The sequence below is a fragment of the Xiphophorus hellerii genome, chromosome 5, assembly GCF_003331165.1.
Source record: "Xiphophorus hellerii strain 12219 chromosome 5, Xiphophorus_hellerii-4.1, whole genome shotgun sequence".
Taxonomy (NCBI): Eukaryota; Metazoa; Chordata; class Actinopteri; order Cyprinodontiformes; family Poeciliidae; genus Xiphophorus; species Xiphophorus hellerii.
Window position 1 is genome coordinate 18,158,545 of NC_045676.1, and position 18,890 is coordinate 18,177,434.

At 39.2% G+C, this 18,890-nt stretch overlaps 1 protein-coding gene across 1 annotated transcript in view; it reads left to right on the plus strand.

The window, feature by feature from the left end:
- The first annotated feature begins 4,509 nt into the window (after window positions 1–4,509).
- maml3 (mastermind-like transcriptional coactivator 3) overlaps window positions 4,510–18,890 on the plus strand; it is a 116,429-nt gene continuing 102,048 nt past the window's right edge. Inside the window, exon 1 of the mRNA XM_032562685.1 lies at window positions 4,510–4,890. Coding sequence (XP_032418576.1) covers window positions 4,510–4,890 — 381 coding nt within the window. The remainder of the gene's footprint in view (window positions 4,891–18,890) is intronic.

Below are 18,890 nucleotides of genomic sequence, written 5' to 3' on the forward strand. Positions count from 1 at the left end.
ACATGGGGGAAGTGTCATGTGTGCGCATGAGAACATGTGTCCACACTTGTGATGTTTCTGGTGATGATGGGGATGCTCAAAGAAATGATCAAATGACAATTCTTACATTTGCTTAGACCTTTGCTAATTTGTGTCTGTCAACTGCATTTACAACACTTTTGAAAACTTGTCTAAATTTTGTCAGAGTACAACCATAAACTACCATGTGTTTCACTGGGACAGTCCAAGAGACAGTAACATGCACATTGAAGGTATGAATAAAATAGTGCATGGTTTTATGTATGTTTTTAAACAAATTAATTTGAAAACCATTTTGTGCATTTTTATTTAGTCAATGTTTCATAAAGCTTTCATTGCAGTACGCACATACAGAAGCTGAAATCTTTGTCCATTCTTCTTACCAAAACAGCTTAAAATCTCTTAGGTTTGATGAAGAATATCTGTAAATATCATTTTTCAAGTCTTTCCTATTTATTTAGGCTCATATCTAGACATTGTGTGAGTTGAATACAAGGACAAATGTGTATTTAAACCACTGTAGAAGAGGAACTTCCATCTCAGTCTAAATGTGTTGTCCCCTCTTACATGTTCTACCAAGATTTTTTTCTACTTAACTCCTTCCACCTTCCCATCAGCTCTGATGAAAGATCCTACACCTGCTGAGGAACAATATCCACACAGCATAATGCTTCCAATGAAACAATATATGATATGATGGTGTTATCTGTGTAATGTGCAGTCTTATTCGTTCACAACCACAACACACAATTTTTGTTTTAAATTCCAGTTTGGCTTCATCTGTCCAAACTAATAAGTTTGGGTATGTCTTCAACATTGCTTATGTGATGTCAAATTTTAAATCCAACTACTTAGGGTTTTCCACAATGACTTTGTCCTTGTCCAATCTTGCATAAAGTTCCAGGATTGAGGAATGTCTGAGTAATGGTTGTCCTGTTGTGGTGGTGTGTGGTAGAGCGAAGACTTAAGTACGCTGTTTGTCCTCACAGAAACTGTCTGGGATTCGATACTCAAAGTTTGGTCTTCTTATAATATCTTCTTCCCAACTCTTGGTGCCCATTTCTTGTCTGATCACTGTAAATAAAAGCCACTTGTGCCAGAATAAAGCTCAGGAAATATATATATATATTTAGTTGTTGTCATCTTAAAATCCTCCCACCAGAATTGGGGGTTTAAACGTCTACACAGCTTTCTCCCTGGCCTGTCTGTCGTCTTCCTTGGTCTTTATGGTACTGTTTGTATAATAATGTTCCCCAACAAACTTCTGAGGCCTTCTCTGAAAAGCTCAACTCACACTGATACTAACTTACATGCATGGATTCTGTTTATTATTTAACTGACTTCCAAAGCGACTGATTGCACGGTGTATTATTTAGGAAACCAGAGTAAAGAGGGTAAAATACATATGCATACCACCCTTTTCAGATTGGCAAAAATGTTTAAAACCATACATTATTTATCTTTCACTTCCTAAATATGCACTAGCTTGAATTGATCTATCACATCAAATATAAATAAAATAGCGTGACAGTGGTGGTTGTAACATAACCAAATGGGGTGATAATATTTTGCACAATGCAGACCACCACCTTTGATGAGATATCTACAATTAAACAGTACTCCATTGTAAATCACACTTAAAAACATTTCTTTACATTTAAAATGTTTTAATTTTTTTAAATTGCTTGTGAATCAAAGTGTTGAACCATAAGGAATCATAATGCTAATGTTACCATAAGAAATTGTTTCTCATGCTGATGTAAATTTTGTGATCTTCATCCATTCACAGAAACAAAGACCAACATCTTTGAAACTCTCATAACTTTCTGTCACTTGCTAAAAGAGTTGAAATGCCTTTTTATTGTAAACTAGTTTGTTCCACTGTAACTTTTATTTTTGACTGGTGTATTATGCAGAATGAATCCATTATGTCTTCAGATAACAACGTGATGGACAGAAGCACATCTTCAACACACTCATCTGATTGTGGGATTTCAGGAAGTACACTCACACATTACCACTCAAATACACATCCAAACAATTAATCACAGCAACTAACTGACGTAGCTACTCACTCCAGGATGGTCATTACCTGTCAATAAAAATGAAGAAGATAATTTTCCTACTAAAATCATTCCAGGTGTGATTCAACAGCCACATAAATATTTCACTGTATACTGTAGATGAGAAAACTTTTCTTAAAATATCTTGCTAATCATTTTTCTGTTATAAAGATATCTACATTCTCAGACGCTGACTCAATGCTGACTGAGATTTGTCATTGAAATGATGCACTTTATGCACTCTGCAGTGATATTTTTAAAAACCTTTCAACTGTGGAAAGAGCTTAAAAAAAAATCCCAATGGAAAGCATTGTCTCTCTCTAGTTGATGGTGAGTCTCAAATTGATAAAAGGGTCAGATAGAAGTTACAAATAACAATGAAATTGTCCAAGTAATAGTGAAAAAAAAGGCAAAAATAGAGTTATTAACATTCATCTGCAAGCATTCCAGTGGCCTTTTTGTTTGTTCTGCAGGAACATGTTTTTGTCAAATTCGGTTTTGAAAGGTTTTCCTCAGAAAGAAACACAAAATGTTCTTCTGTTTCAAGAATGTGCTCAGAGTGAGATCTCTGCCAGAGGAGCCAGGATAAATACAAGCAAATAAGTTTGGAAATTAAAATGTAGCTTCCTAAAGAAACTCCAAACAAATGCAGCAACTCTTGCCTGTCATCTCTGTATCCACAGTTACTTAAAATGTAACCTGGGTGTGATGTCTTTTCCTGATATATTGTCCTTTATGAGTTATGACATCATTTCACGTTTTTATTTCGCAAAATTCCTTCAAGTATGTTTTTTCAAAATGAAGTTTTGTGGTTTGATTTTCTGATTATATTCAAATTATCTGGGATTTATATTCCTTTGGTATATATATTTATATTTGTTATCATATTTATTTTTTACTTTATTCAAAACACTTTGATTTATTACTTGATAAATTTATTGATAATCTTTAGTTTCATTATTACCGCTGCGCGTCTATGTATTGTGTATCTGTATTTTGCATCTAGTTAAGTGAATTATTATTATTCTAACAATATAATGTATTTATTCATATGAAAATCTCATTAAGATTCAAATGTAAAGGAAAAACAGAGGTGTCTTTGTCATTATTGTATAATAATAATAATAATAATAATAATAATACCTATGCTTTTCTTTATTTTTTATATTTTGCTAAAAAATCTCAGTAAAAAAACAAGAAAAAAAGAAACGCGCAAATTTCTACTGGGATTTTTTTTTTCTTTTCAGTATTTTTTTAAACAACCTTGAGGTTTTTCAGATCAATTTTATCAGGATTTTAATTTTTCTTTTTGTTTGTCCATGTAGTCATTGTGAAAGTGGAATATTTAAAAATATATATTTTCCTTTATTTATACTGAAAAGGTAATCTAATTGTCATTGAAATCTGAGGAGAAAATGTATCTATTTATTTATATAAATCGTTTTTCCATGTTGGAATTTTCTCATTTTTAAAACAATTGCCTGCTCTTTCATTGTGCGTGTATTTTCCCAGTTTGCTGTGCGTTGAGCTCTCCGCTCCTGGTATAAACAGAAACGGTGGTAGGTGGAACCGAAGCCCGGTCCTTGAGGAGGTTCTCCCCCTTTACTCTACTCCGGGTTTTCGGGGTGTCCATCAGCGCGGCTTCTCACAGCCGCTCGCTGGTTTTTACTCAACTCTATATCACTCTGCTGGCATGGTGAAGAAGCGGACCTGATTTGATGGTGGCAGCCTGGAGCCACTGACTGCAGACTTCCGCCCCTGGTTCTCATATCCGCGTTTTGCGCCGTCTGTTAAACTCTAGTTGCCTCACAAACGGACTACCGAGGGCGCTTGTGCTCTTTTACTAACTCGGCACCATATTATTCACCGGGATTTCTTTCAAACCAGGAACATATGAGATGCAAGTTCACTGGGAAACTCCGGAGCCTGCTCGGTTTAGACAGCAAAACTTTTTCTCCAAGGACAACAGTGTAGAGCAGCGACAGGACCGTTGCTGCTGCCGCCGCCGCCGCGGCTCCTCTGCGGGACGGTCTGTGTACATATGACCGGAGACTAACCCTTATACTGTCGCTTTATCGCTTTTACCCCCGGAGTTGGTGTTATTGTTTTTGTTAGCAGCGTGGCAGCAGCTGTATTGCTTAATGCAGTTATGAGCTTGTTTTACGTTTCACTCAGGTTGAGCGGTATTTGTGTTGGTTTAGAGCCGGAGACTCGGTCGGTCGCGACTCCTCCGTGGCTGGCAGCCCTTTAAACCCTCGCGGTGTTCGGCTGCCTCGGCTGCTGCTTGTCGCTCGCACCCTCCGGAAGACACGCGCAGACCGGGAGGACACAGAGAGGTGGAGGTGGCCGGAGGACTCAAGAGGAGGTGGCGGAGGAGAGCCTGACTGGGAGAAAAGTTCTTCCAAAATAGCAGCCCCTCGGCGCGGTGATGGGGGACTTCGCCTCCCCCGCTGTCGGACCCAACGGCAGTATCTGCATCAACAACAGCATGAACCCGGCCAGCGGCAGCGTGGTGCCCGCCGGAGCGGTGGGCATACCTAAGCACAGCACGGTAGTGGAGAGGCTGAGGCAGCGGATAGAGGGCTGCCGGAGACACCACACCATTTGCGAGAACAGGTACCAGCAAGCGCACTCCGAGCAGCTGGAGCTGGAGCGCAGGGACACCGTCAACCTGTACCAGCGGACCCTGGAGCAGAGGGCCAAGAAGTCGGTCGGCGGTGGCGGCAGTAAGCAGCCCCAAATCAAGCAGCAGCAGCAGGACCCGGACTCGGCGTCCTCCACGGAGCAGAGGAACAACACGCTCATAGCGGTAAGGACTTCAGCGTGCAGTCAGTGCAACTCTGTTAAATACTGCACACGCTGTTTAATTTACTCTGCATCTCTTTTTAGAATCCCCACTAACAATCTGCAGCGTTGCAACCTTTTCCATGAGTGTAAACTTGTTGACATGCTCACTGAGCGAAGAGAATTGCTCCCTAAACGCACAGTTTACTTTTTTAAAAACAGAACTGCATCAGTTTACACAGCAACATCAGCTCCTTCTCGTTGGGAGATGACAGCTGATCAGTGGAAAGGCAGCCTGAAAGTTTTGGAAAGCGGTTCTGATTTTTCTTTCTTTCTTTTCTTTTTTTTTTTTTTACAGCTCAGAAACTTGTTAACAGCGTCTGGAGGAGGGGGTTGACAATTTGCATGAGAAGAGAACTTCTCCTTTTCTGGTTGTTTGTTACGGGGTGGAAGTTGTTCTGCAAGACAGGCCAGCTGCAGGAGGGTTGCAACATTGTTTCCTTGCTCTGAAGCAGCAGTAGTTTACTCCAGCCAGCACTCTCTAACCTTTGTAACATTCTCTCAAAAATCAACAGTTTCCACAGAGAGCACTCAATTGCAGCCACCTGTTTGCATCCGAGCTCTGTCACTAACTCTTTTCTTTCAGAATATATCCAATCTTTAGTAAAACATTTTAGGGTTTTTTTTTTTATTACTGGGAAAACTTTAGATTATTTCATAACATTAGGTTTTTGTCTGTAGGAAATAAATGCAGCAGATCCAATACATTAACGGTGCTACAGTAGTTTCCTGTTGGTAGGGGGCAGTGGTAACATATGGAGGATGGTTGATGCTATTTTGGCTCACTGTTTACTGTTGATCAGATCTTTAAGTGATCAGATTTTATTGCCGTGTGTTTGATGGCAGCAGATTGCATGAAAGACACACACTGTGCAGCATTCCCTGTTCACACCACATCCCCTGTGGGCAAGCTCCAGTTTCCTTTTAGAAAAACACCAAAGGATACACGTTGGGAATGTCAACATTGTCAACCCTTTTGTTGCTGCAATGAGCCCAGTTCCTCCCCTTTTGAAATGCTAAATCAGAGCGTCTTTAATTTTCTGCGCCTGCCTCGGTAAGGTTATTTAAGAACTGAGCAGGACGACCAGTCTCAGCTTGAGAGCATGGCTGTGATTTTTCTTTCTTTCTTTTTCTTTTCTTTTCTTTTTTTCCCCCTCCTAATAGTGCAGGATCTCCCAGCGGCCCTTGTGGACATTATACCGATCCGCCCATTAGATGGCCGGCAACAAATGCTCAGAGAATGGAGGGATTACTGCTTAAAGACACAGCGTCGTCCGTTTTGCTCTGTCCCTTCTCTGCTCCTTTCCCAGTCTCTGATGGCGACAGCTTGTATGCAAACACAACAGTCAATAGCGGAGACACACAGTGCTGCCTGTTGGTACCTCCTCTCTTTTTTTTTTTTTTTAATGCTACATTGTGAGTTCTTGGCAGTGTGTGGGTTGTAACGGGGGGTGAAACGGAGGGAGATGTCTGCAATCCCTTTTCCCGGTTTCCCTCTGAAGAACAGAGCTGCAGCTAGATGGCTGTATGTAGTCACTTCAGAGGCGAGCATTCTAGGAAAGCCAAGTGCGCTGTTGATATCACTACACAGACGTGCATATATAAAAATTCCCCGGAGGCTGGAATCTGGAGGGTCTTTGCTGCAGACAGGTTCTTTGAAGTGTGCAGCTTGTAAGAAGGTGTGTTTGAATGCAGCTTCACCTGCACCTAATGAGTGCAGCAGCAGGAACGATCCAACTGTAGTTGGAGATGTAAAGTTCACAGCGTGAGACTAAAATTACATAAATCCACTCTTAGACTGTGAAATGCAAATAGTTTACTTGTTGTCGGCTGTATGGTTGTGTGATTGTTGCAGCGTGTGATCGGGAAAAGAAGTGCATGAAAATTAGTGCTTAAAAACTTGTACAGGCAATATTCTCAAACAGTTTCTTAAACTTCTTGTTTCGCTATGTGCATCCCAATACAATGTGCCATGGTCTAATGGTTCTCAGACACACCCACGAAAGGGCAAGCCTGTAATCATGGAAAGTGTGTGTGTTTGTGTTTTATAGACTAAGAATTAGTGAGGCTGGAGAAGACATATGGGAACCCTGTGTCTATTCCCGTTTCCCTTTTTGAGCAATGTAGGAGCTAGCTTAGTCTAGGGACCTGGAAGGGAATATTCAAGGATGCTCTAGTCTCAGGTGTTGAGCTCAGATGCAGCCGCTTTCTTGATATGTGCATCACTATAACCTCATTATAAGTGGTGGAAGGATTTCACAATTTAAAGGATTAAAAGAAAAACAAGTGATTGGGTGAATTAACCCCCACATGGGTCAAAGTTATATACAGGTTTAAATAAGTGCATACACATCCTCAGGACCATACTTTTTATTGTAGGAAAATGAGCTTCCTGCAAAATCTGTACAGCTAATTTAAACTGGATTTTTTGGCTTTTATGCACAGTCCACAATGTGGAGGTTGGAAACTTGTCTTTAGCCTGTTTTATCCATTACAAAACTCCATGTCCTCTTCCTTGTCCTTCAATGACCGCGCTGTGTCCATCTTTCAACCATCTAGCTGCCGATTTGAGGTGATGTGAATGAAACTGAATGTTTTCCATCTTCACAGATCTATCCACTTTGAGCAGGGACAATCATATGACTGGTATCAAAACAAACCCTCAGCATCATCCTATCATCAACATGCTTGACTGTTGGTACAGTGTTCTTAGATTTGACTTGACTCATCCTGACCCCTTCAGACATTGTAATCAGATAGCTCTGTGTACCATTTGACCATAAAACCTTTTGCAAATTGACGTGTTTGACTTGTCCATGTGGGCAGCTAAAAATATTAGTTGAACTTGAAGGTGTCGATTGTGGAGCAGGATGTTCTTACTTGCTTGTCACCCTCTTTGTCCACAGTGACGTAAAATTCTCTTCACTGTGGATAGCTTCAAGTTAATGACTGGTCGAGGCTTTGATGGTTTCTGAGTTGTTCTTGAATATTTTAACTATTTTCCCTTCCTCTGAAAACATTAGTTTGAGTCAGATGGTTGAAACGCAGACACAGTTTGGTGTTACAGTACGGTGATCTCAAGCACACCTTTGAACTGGCTTCAGATTGGAGGAAATAAGTTGGCATTAACATTTGAATGACACTAACCTCAACTCTATTGGAAAACTATGCAGTATGTGTAAAACATGGGTCCATAGCTGGACGCCAACCAATTTACATGACCAATTTGTGTTTAATTATCTAATCAGAATTATGCAAGAAACTTGTTGACAACAAAAACATGTATAGTCTGGGTGCAGCCAACTAAGGGGGGGTTTATTCAAATGTTATTGGGGCTATATATATTATATGCATAATTTTGACCCTTGTTAAACCTAATTCATCTTTTTAAAACTGTTAAATCTGTATGTGAAAGCATAATTCCACCCTGAAAGAAGAATCTAAACCATTGTGTTTAAACTTGTTACTAGAGCAGTGTGCTGTTATTGGAAAGGAAGATGATGGAAAGTTTTCTAAGACATGCTATGTCAACAAAGGTTCAAAAAGCAGTTCTAATTTTATCATATTTCTGATGTATATCAACAAAACAAAGAAGCGAGTATTTACCATTTCAGTCAAGGCAAAATAGCTTGTCTGATGGAAATTGTGTCATCTGGCTTTGGTGTATGCAAATCTGATGCACACTGTGAACAGCTGATTATATTGTGCCTGATTGCTGATCATTTAGATGTACCTCTTTTGGCCAGCGGAGATCTTTCTGGTGAATATTTTTTATTTTATTGTAATCTTTTGTGAGCATGCTCTGGCTCCTTCAACACCCCGTCAGATGGCCACTAACACTGCAGCAGCTTCTGCTGGAGTGTTCTTCCAGTTAATAAAGGGGAATTTTCCACATCCAGTAGAAGTTAGTGCTGAAAATCAATGACTTGGTGCAATCAGCTCGGTTTTCTTATAGAAAACTCTTAAATCAATTGGACTCATAAACTGAACTCAACAGCACTGTTTGATAATTATGATCAATTGGAATATACTTGACTTGAATTCTGTCTTTATTATTGAACCAAAATTATTTTTTTACGGTTCTTTGACACCCGTGTTGTGAATTGACGGCATATGAATAACCTGAATTGAATTGAATAAAAATGGCTCAGTCTAAAGCCCATCATATTTATTAAGACTGTCCTTACAAAAGATGTTAGTTTGTATTGGTTCTTAAATAATAAGTGGGAGATAAGAGGTGTTGCTACCCATTTTTACACATTTTGTTTTTGATAGTTTCACCACTATCAGCCAGAGATGTCAATAACGTTTTGCTTGATCTCCTATGAGTAGACTGGGCGACTCATCCAGTAGAGGACTGAATAATTATTTGTCAGATTTATCAGGATGATGCCTGTGTGATGGCCCGAATTTATGTTTTTCTGTGTGTTAATCTTCCCAGGATGACATTTGACAACCCACAGACAGCAGGTGTGAACTTGTTAATTACATGTGTTGTGGAGAGCGAATTGGTGACGAGAATCCAGCTCTGCTGGTGGAGAGATTAGTTTTGAATTTTTTATTTATTTATTTATTTTTTTATCTTAATGAGACCTAGAAGTGAAATTTAAATCATTCTATAGCCTTTTTTATCACTAGGATTTCATTTGAAAGTTTTGCATCTGAAAAGATGCATTTTTTTAAATTTAAATCAGATACTTGAAGACACATAAACCTTTCATGTTTTAGTTGTGTGAAGATTACAAAAATTATTTCCATTTACTATCACAATATTGAGACCAAGTGTATATTTTTTACAGTTTTTTCTTCAATTTCCCTATTTAGTATTTAGTAGCATTGTCTTTGAAGCCATACTATTTAGGTCTAGCAATTTGCGTGTACTTTTTTGAATTATTTGTCGAGTGTATCTTCAAACTGCTTTAAATTAACATATTTAAAACATATGCATATTTTCTTCCTGATGTCTTGCCTGATTAGTTTTGATTTTGTTTCACAATGTCAATTAAGGAAACAATGTTTGCCTTAACATATATATCCAAAAGGGACTCTGTTTAACTCAAATGCTGGAAGTAACCCGTCTTTATCATATTTCTCTAACTTTAGAGAAAATTGAAAAGATTTCAGTTTTTGCTGTTTAGTTATTCTAGGATTTAACAAATACGAAATAATTTTTGAATTATTTCGTATTTGTCACATTTAGCCTGCTTAAATTCACAGAGAATAAAAAAACATGTCCTTATAGTTAAAGAGCATATGTAAATATCTGTCTGATGCTTCAACAGGAAGGGAATGCCCATTTTCAGAAACTGAAACAATAATAATAAAACTGGCAATGTCTGTTGCCAGGTCGAACTTGTGACCTTTCAGTTACAGGCACGTGTCTCCAAACCCACGACTCACCATGTCGCTTCCAACTAGTGCCATAAGCTGCCTTTTTTTTTTGACAAAACATCCAGTTAGATCTGATTATCTAATCTTCAAGAAGTTTACAGCTGTGAGGACGGCATGCACAGCGAGGGGCTTGTTAGTTCCACTGAAACACGCAAGCCCAGGACGGTCCGTCTTCTGCTCTGTTCGTTCTCTGGCATCCACCTCACGGAGGAATGTCTCTCTCACACACGCACACACACACACACGCACACACATGCACACACGAAGGCACTGTTGTCCCACTCAACTCTTGGCAGAGGCCATATGTGGGTGGCTGAGTGTTCATGAAACCAAGGCCTTCCCTCTCCCCTCCCTTCCTCTGTTCAACGCTTCTCCGGTTTCAGCGTTAGCGTGGCGCTAATGTGGCGTGAATGGTCTTCTTGCTAGCTATGGCATTGTTAAAGTCAGCTGGGACTGTTGCCCACTTGCTATATTTAAACCCCTTAGCTGGGGTGAAGCTGACACTCATCAACACGCTTAAACGCACAACGTGTGACGTCGATGCACTCGCGTGACATCAAAAGCGTTCTGTTTTTAACTCGTCACATGCCCGTTTGGCACTCTTTGCCTTGCATCGACGGTGCCTTTCGGACCTTTGCGCATGACATTCAGGTTTCTGCTTCTCTTTTTCTTCCAGTCACCCTCACTTCTCCTTGCACAAAACCACACACAAGCTTTGAATGTTTTTGATTTGGGGCGGCTGCGACCACATTCCCTTCCTCCCACGCTTGTTCACATGTTCAACAGGAACATGCACACTTTCAGAGAAGACCCTTGAATGAGAGGGTGAAAAGTTTCCTCATTTGAGCAAGTGAATAACTGTGCTCCTGAAACTGACAGATATGTGGTGGATTGCAAAAAAGTATTCATATATTCAAACGTTCTCGCATTGTATCATTCTACAGCCACAAATGTTCATGTACCTTCTTTGAAAATGATGTGACAGAGCACAAAATCATGCATAGCTGTAAAGTGGAAGAAGGATACTTGGTCTTATAATCATCACAACTTTTACTAGTTTTGCATATATAGAAACTGAAAGCTTTGCTTCCGATTTGAGATAGAGCTATTTTGCAACACTCAGATGGGATGGAGAGAATGCATAAAAACCAGTTTTCAAGTCTTGCCACAAATTTTCAGTTGACTGTAGATCTGGACTTGGAATAGGCCACTTTAATTGTAGCTCTTTTAAGGTTGTTGTATTGCGTGAAGTCAAATGGCTGCCTCCATGACCACTAACAAATTTTAGCTTGACTGCTGACTACTTTTCCTTTCAGTTCACTATAATGTGCTACCGTGGGTTGTTCTATCATGTAAGAGCTCTATAAAAAAATATTTGTAATGTAGCCAACATAAAACTTTGGTAGGAATAGTGTTGCTAGTATGCTGGCTGTGTGTTTTCTGCAAGTTCTCAGGTCTGTGGGACAGTTGGTAGCACTGTTGCTTTGCAGCAAGAAGGTTCTGTGTTTGAATCCTGGCATGGGGTCTTTCTGGGAGTTGCATGTTCTCCCAGTGTGTGCATTGGTTTTTCTCCAGGTACTTCAGCTTCCTTTGACCTGGCACAGATAAGCAGGTAGTGGATGGGTTGAAATTCTCAGTTCACCTGTATTTATTCTGCTTCATCTGCTTTGTTAATAAGAAACTGAAAGCAGCTGCAAATATCTGCCTGTTAATTTTTAGCTTGGTCTTTTGTCCTCAAACATCAGCGTGCAGCAAAGTTTATAATCTTAAGGTACAAAACTTCTTATAGCTAAAAACACTTCCTAAAGTGACTTCTTTGAGTTTTAAAAGTGGTCATGTGATCTTTATTTTTAATTCCTTTCTGGTTGTATCAAACAAGGGAGTGAAGAGACTGTCTCTGTGTGTGTGGGCGCGTGTGCATGAGTGGCTTAATGATTCAAAACAAAACCAGGCTTCAAAGTTGACTGTTGGCAGAAACCTGTGCTGGAGATTGCAATGGGCAGCTTTGCCATCAGGCGGAGGAAATGGTGATTTACAACAGAGAAAACCATATCTATTCTTCTGTGAGCTAATAAACTCTTTCTCTAACCATTGTACTGTTTTACGTGCGTATTGCGGCAAAGCTGACAAAATGCATTGTCTGGTTTAAACCCATTCAGATTAACTATATACGTGTTTCTCTATTCTGTGATGACCCAATGACATTCTTGGTGGGCCCATATATTTAGTCTGAGACAAATGTTTCCCCATTTGCAGATCTATGTTTTAATCTCTTTGATTGTGGCAGTTCAGATAATGGTTCAGAGTAAGTTTCTAATTGAAAACTCGTTTAAAACCAAATTTCATCCAATATTGACAGACTTTAGAAAGTTAATCCCCAGGAAATGACATTGACATTAATTGCACAGAAACTTCTCCTCAAACTGGTTTGCATAAATTATGCCTCTGAAGGACATCAAATAAATAAACAAGTGAGCCGTTATGAGTAGCAGTATTTACACTGTTTGCTCGCCACTCCTACTATGTCACTGGAAACCTTAAAATCTGCTCTTCAGAAAAAGGTGTGTCCTTACCCTCCCAAGTGTCTCCATTACTGGTCATTCCATGCATTAGTTTGGTGTGGAGTGTTTAGATTCTTGCCCACATTAATTTAAATATTTTTGGGAAACAGATTTGTTTTTTGAGTTCATCTTCCATTCACACTTAGCATTTTTGGTGCCAGAGTTTTAAAACCTATGACAGGGGCCACCTTTGTACAGGTCTACTCTCCATTCTTTAAAACCACAAAGACAGTAAAGTCATTTTTTCTGTTTCCTTACTATGGCTGCCTCGTTTGATCCCAACTCTTTCTGTTAAACTTCAAATGTTGGATAGTAAAGTGAATGACTGAGAGAAAAAGGGGAGCTAGAGTGTTTCTCTCCTGACCTGTAGGTGTGACATGCCATTTTTTTTTTCAAATGTCTTAAAAATGGATGAAAATCTCCTGTTGTACTTTAATGTAATTTACTTTGACCTTTGAGTTCCTGGTTAACATTACAGGGTCTCCCCCAGTGTAATATAAGCCTGGCAGGCCACAAGGCTTTTATTGTGCCCCCACCAGGCTTAGCATTGCTTATTTAAGTTTTTTTAATGTTTGCATTAAGACTTTATAGTTGGTGTTCAGATATTAATCTTTCAATCTTTCAATAACATAATTATCAAATTATATTTTCAAATTTCCTGTCAACTTTAAACATTTCTTATCTCAAAAACCTGGCGGGCTGCTGGATGAATGGCTGCCGAGCATCCCAACCATCGCGCTTAGCAAGTTTTCTGGGGGAAACCTTGCATTGCCTTTTGACCTCTCATGTGGTGCAGGTATAGTAAAAGCCTAATTTGAGAAAATATCACCAAATATTTGATGACCAGTTTTAGGCTTCTTGAAGGCACCTTTTAGATTCATTTTATTTGGTTTGTTTGAATGAATGGGCAATCAAAATTAGAAAAGAAAATCTTAATATGACTGCTTTTAATTCTGGCTTTTTTATGTTGCCAGATGTCCTCAGCTAACACTGTGATCTTTTTCAAGGTTTGCTGCCTGCTTGATCTTCGCCCCTTATGTTCCATCCTCCTCTTGACCTTTTGTTTGTCTTAGTCCCAATCCCTTGTTTCCTCTCCATCATTCAGATGAACTTGTTCTTACCTTCCACCCTCTCTCCGTCTCACCCACCCCCCACATGTCTGTTGATCTCCGGTTCAGCCTCAGCTAGCAGGCTTAGCGCTCTAAAGCTCTCTCAGCACAGGTTGGATGGCAGTGAGAAATCCTGTGCTAAGAGGGAGTTACATACAACAAGGACTGAAACGTACAAAGGTTAATTTTCAAGTTTTAATTACGCAGACAGTAATTTTTGTCAAATATTTACATATCTGCATCTGCAGCTGTTTAAACCTGCAACATGTGCCTCTTCCCTTGTTTGCTGGATGACATTTGTTGTTCTTTCTAAGGCTGGCCAGATTCCCCCCCTGCACCTTCCCATTGAGCTGCTGTCATGAATTTTTTATGAATGTTTGTGCATGCATGTGTGTGTGTGTAGGGGGGTATGGATGGGGTGTGGGGGGGACGCTGCATCAATAGCCATTAGTGCAGCAGCTGTGGTAATTGTGCCACAGTGGCTGCAGTGCAGGAGGGGGGAAAAATACATTAGCTGATAATACTGCAGAGGGCATAAGGAGGAGAAGATGAAGCGAGGACACAGAGGTACAGCAGGACATGAAGAGGGAGGATATTGACTGTCTGGTGGGGCAGTTAGCCACATGGTTGCTCTGATGTGCACCAGGTGACTCCCTGGTTTGGTTTAGTTTTATGGATTTGACTGCATTCGTCTCACCATTGTTCAGTGAACGCATGTTTGTTTAGATTTGTGGCCACCAGTAAATGTAATATGAGCAGATCAGTATGAATATAATATCTTAAAGTTGCCAAGCTACAGAAAAAATGCAAAACGATTCATTTCTTTGGATTTTTGAAAATCCAAGAATTAGTTTTTATTATTATTTTAGCAGTAGAAATTGTACTGTTAGTAACCCAACATTATCAGATTCAAATGAAAATCAAAAATGTATATTGGCAAACAGCTTGATGCCTAAGATTAAACTGATGCAAGCAAAGATGCATCAGTTTTATTTTTTTCCATTTTGGTTATCTTCAGCAAGATTTTTGTTTGAGTAATCTTGTTGTCTACTTTTGTAATTAAACTGCATTTCTTGAGTCTAGTGAAACAGTCTGAGACCAAGTGCAGTTGGACAGTTGTTTTATTATATGTTATTATATATTTTACTATATGTTGGTCCAAAAAGGGGTCATCACAAAATGTAATACAATTTAAATTAAGACTTTTGAGCGATGGATTATCTTCATAGCTTATTCATACACTTAAAGCTGAGGCATTTACTTTTATTAAAAAAAATGTTCCTTGCATCTTTGTCAAAATTGGGATTATGTTTTAACTGTACAAGACAATCTGTGAAAATAATGGCCTTCTCCATATGGTCTTGCTGTCATCTGAAGAAATACAGTGTTCTGTCAGAAACAACTAATCAGAACCAGGAGGAGGGTCTTAGCGCTGTCAATCATACTCTTGTATACATCACTCGCAGCCTCCCCCTTGCTTTCTGATGCGCCGCAGTATATTTCTGACAGTACAGCCTGTCATAAATGCCCAGGCTAGAGAGCATGGCCACTGATGATGGCAGATAGATGGTTATCAAGTTGGTGGACTGGGTCAACTCAAAAGTAATGGGATTTATCTCCAAAGAGTGAAGCATACTTTCAAAGTGCTTTGAGTTTTATCATAGTGAATGTCAGACAAGATGATCAAATTTGCCCAGGCATCAGGAAAAGGGAGGAAAATAACTCAGCCATCTGATACAATTTCAAACAAAGTTTAAATGTTTCCACCAAAAAAGAAAAACAAAACAAAAGCAAACGCAACAGAGGTCTTGTTCTGGTTCCGGATGAGTCTGGCTTGTTTGGTGTAGCTGAGTCCTCCGTCAGCTGCCTGTCTGCAGATCACTTCCTGGATGGTTCCTAAAATAGCTGCTGCAACGATCAGAACCAAGGAAACATGCCAGCTGCGCTCTTTAAGACCACATTCGCTTTTTGCTTTCTCTCCCCTCCTGGTCGGGTATTAAATGGATTTTATCACCAGTGATGCCGGCATTTAACACAGTCAGACACGACTTATAGATCAGTGTTTTGTGTAATGTTGAAAAGGGGAAAATAATCATTTATTAAATACTGGTTAAAGATGTCCCTTTTCAGATATAATCTACGGAATTTTTATGAAACCCCCTGAACCTGCATCTTATTGTTTCATTATATTTTGAATATGACTAAAAAGTTACAATATCTAGAAAAAAAAATACAGATTTCTAAAACATTAGGATATGGAAAATATATCTACCATTTGTTAAAACTGAAGCTTTTTGCTCATTGATGAACAAGATTCTGTTTTAGAATTGATCCTAATGTAAACAAAATGATAGGTCTCAATCTCTGTTAGAGGTCAGAAATGTACATACCCCTAAATGCCATGTTTTCAAGATGTAAAAATTAGACCCTAATAAATTACTTGGTCATAATGTAGTTCCCTTTATCCCCTCCTCACCCCATCCCTCAAAAAAAAAATGTCAGAGGGATGAAAACCCCCCTTCCACATGTTTTCCCAATCTGCCATCATACATTTCTTCTGGTGAATCTATTCTTTGTGAATGTAGGTGTTGATTTGACTCAGTTTGATGCTGGATAAGGAAATCCTCTCTTATCCTCAGCAACCTGCAGGTTTTAGATCTAAACTTTGCACTGTTAATTTTATGCACCTTGTAAAATCAACTAATGAAAAGTAACCCCACACCACCACAGCTGCCATTGTGGTCTCTTGGTGAGAAGGGTAGTGTATTATTTGTGCCTTTTGGAATTGGGTGTTTTAAGATTCCCATTTGGCTTCATCAGACTGTAACACATCCTTCCCTGTGGTTTTAGGAGACTTTAGTCAGGCGTGGATGTTTTCTTTGAAACAAAGATATTCTTTTTTTCCCAGTCCAGGCGTATGGGGAACACACACATACAACCTTTAATGTTACTATGTGCTCTATTGGCAGCCTCATTGACCAGCTTTAGTTTGGTATCTTTATTAGACTGGGAGAAAAGTTTTAGTCATCCAATTGTTGTTTCATGTTTTTCCCACTTCAGGTGACTGAACTCTCACTTTGTCATGATGTTTATATTTAATGTTGTGGAAGTATTATGTTTTCTTCTGATCGATAACTTTTTACAAAGACATTTTTTTTTAATCAATATGAACTTTGGCTGTTTGCAAAAAGATCCAAACAAACAAGTTTCAGGGAATATCTAGGATAGCTGGAGTTTATTTCTGGTTTATCAAGGTTTACAAAAATGGATGACGGGTCTAAATTTAAGAAACCTAAACAGAAAGTTTAGGTTTATAACATTATTTCTCCTTATTGATTTATTCTTCAGTGGAATTGTACAGAATATACATTTTTGAAAACAACTTCTCTTTATGCCTATTCATCTGATATGTGCACTTTTTAGATCAACTTAAAAACATTTGGGCCTTTTTAATATCAGCTATTTCTTTGAAATGAAAAACTTGAATAGAAAACTGCTTCAATTGTCCTCTGCACTAGTAAAGTTCTCTCAGATCTGCTACTTTGTGATTGCAATGTGAAGAATGTAAAAACACATGGATATTTTGTTGCTGCATTCTTTCTGCGAATAGTCAGAATGCTTGGAGTGCAATCGAGACGCTGATGATGTGCAGGTTAGTGACAATAAAAAAAAAAGCATTTACTGGTGGTTATTGCTCATCATGAAAGTTTGGAGCAGGTAGAGAACCATCTGGAGGTTTCTCTGACCTGACTTTTTCTTCTTTCCCCTCAACATTCAGAACAGTTTGACTTCTTCATCTTCTATCAATACTGATTTCTCTCCCTCCATGCATTTGTTCTGCATCTTCACATCTCTCATCTTTTGTGCTCCCTCTGTCTGCCTTTCTATGTTCTTCCTGTCATATCTGGCAGAGACACTGGACTCTACTGAAGAGACAAGACCGAGAGATGTTTACCTTCATTTCTGCCGTCACAAACTGTCTGCCTCACTCTGAAACACCATTCAGTGGAGCACAGCTTGGTAAAAAAATAGCCAGGAAGAACTACAATTCCCTGAAGACCTTTTTAAAAAAAAATTGGGTCAAATGAGGAGTTGGTAGATTAAACTTGAGCCGAAATTGTTCTAACATTGAACCTGGTATCTCTAAGTTTTAAAATGCTCATTTTAAAGAGAGTTATGATTCTGAAGTATTTTAACATGTTGTCAGCTAAAGAGGCATTAAGTTTTTTTAATGGGTCTTTAATGATTGAGGCACAAAAACACTCAGAAAGCCTCTAGAGCGTCTGCACTGGCAGCTAACGGAGGTCCCTGGAGGCACAGAAAAGTCCAAATCTTTGCTATGCACATATGCTAAATATTTTGGATCATTAGCAGTGTGTTTTCCCCACCACTGCCTTTCCAGCTCATTAGATCCATGTGATAAGATTTAAAAGAGCCTCTGTTTTGTTTCTGGACCAGTTTGCTAAGTTTAAAGAGCGTTAACTTTCTTGTTTCTAAAACGGTCCTGGCAGCAAAAAAAGAGAGAGTAGTTACTGTGACAGATACATTGTCACATATTACACATGTGAGCGATGTAATCACCCACCATGAAGCAGTGTAGACAATCTTACCATGTCAATGTTTTAGAAAGCCACGGTTTCATAACTGCTAAAGGTTTTTCTGTCATACTGTTCCCACAGTTAGACCTTCGTTTCAGCGACAGAGAAAGTGTCGGACTGACTAGTGTTTTTCTTTTCTCCAGCTGCATGCAGCCTGGGAAATTACAGTTCTGCCCCTCTCCCACATGTTGCTGGGCACTGCTGGTTGAAATAATTCTATGCTTGGCAGACCTGGTTGGTCAGAAACCTTTTTTGACTTCCAAACTAAAGGAGCACAGTTTATCGCTTGTATTAAACAAGCTTTTG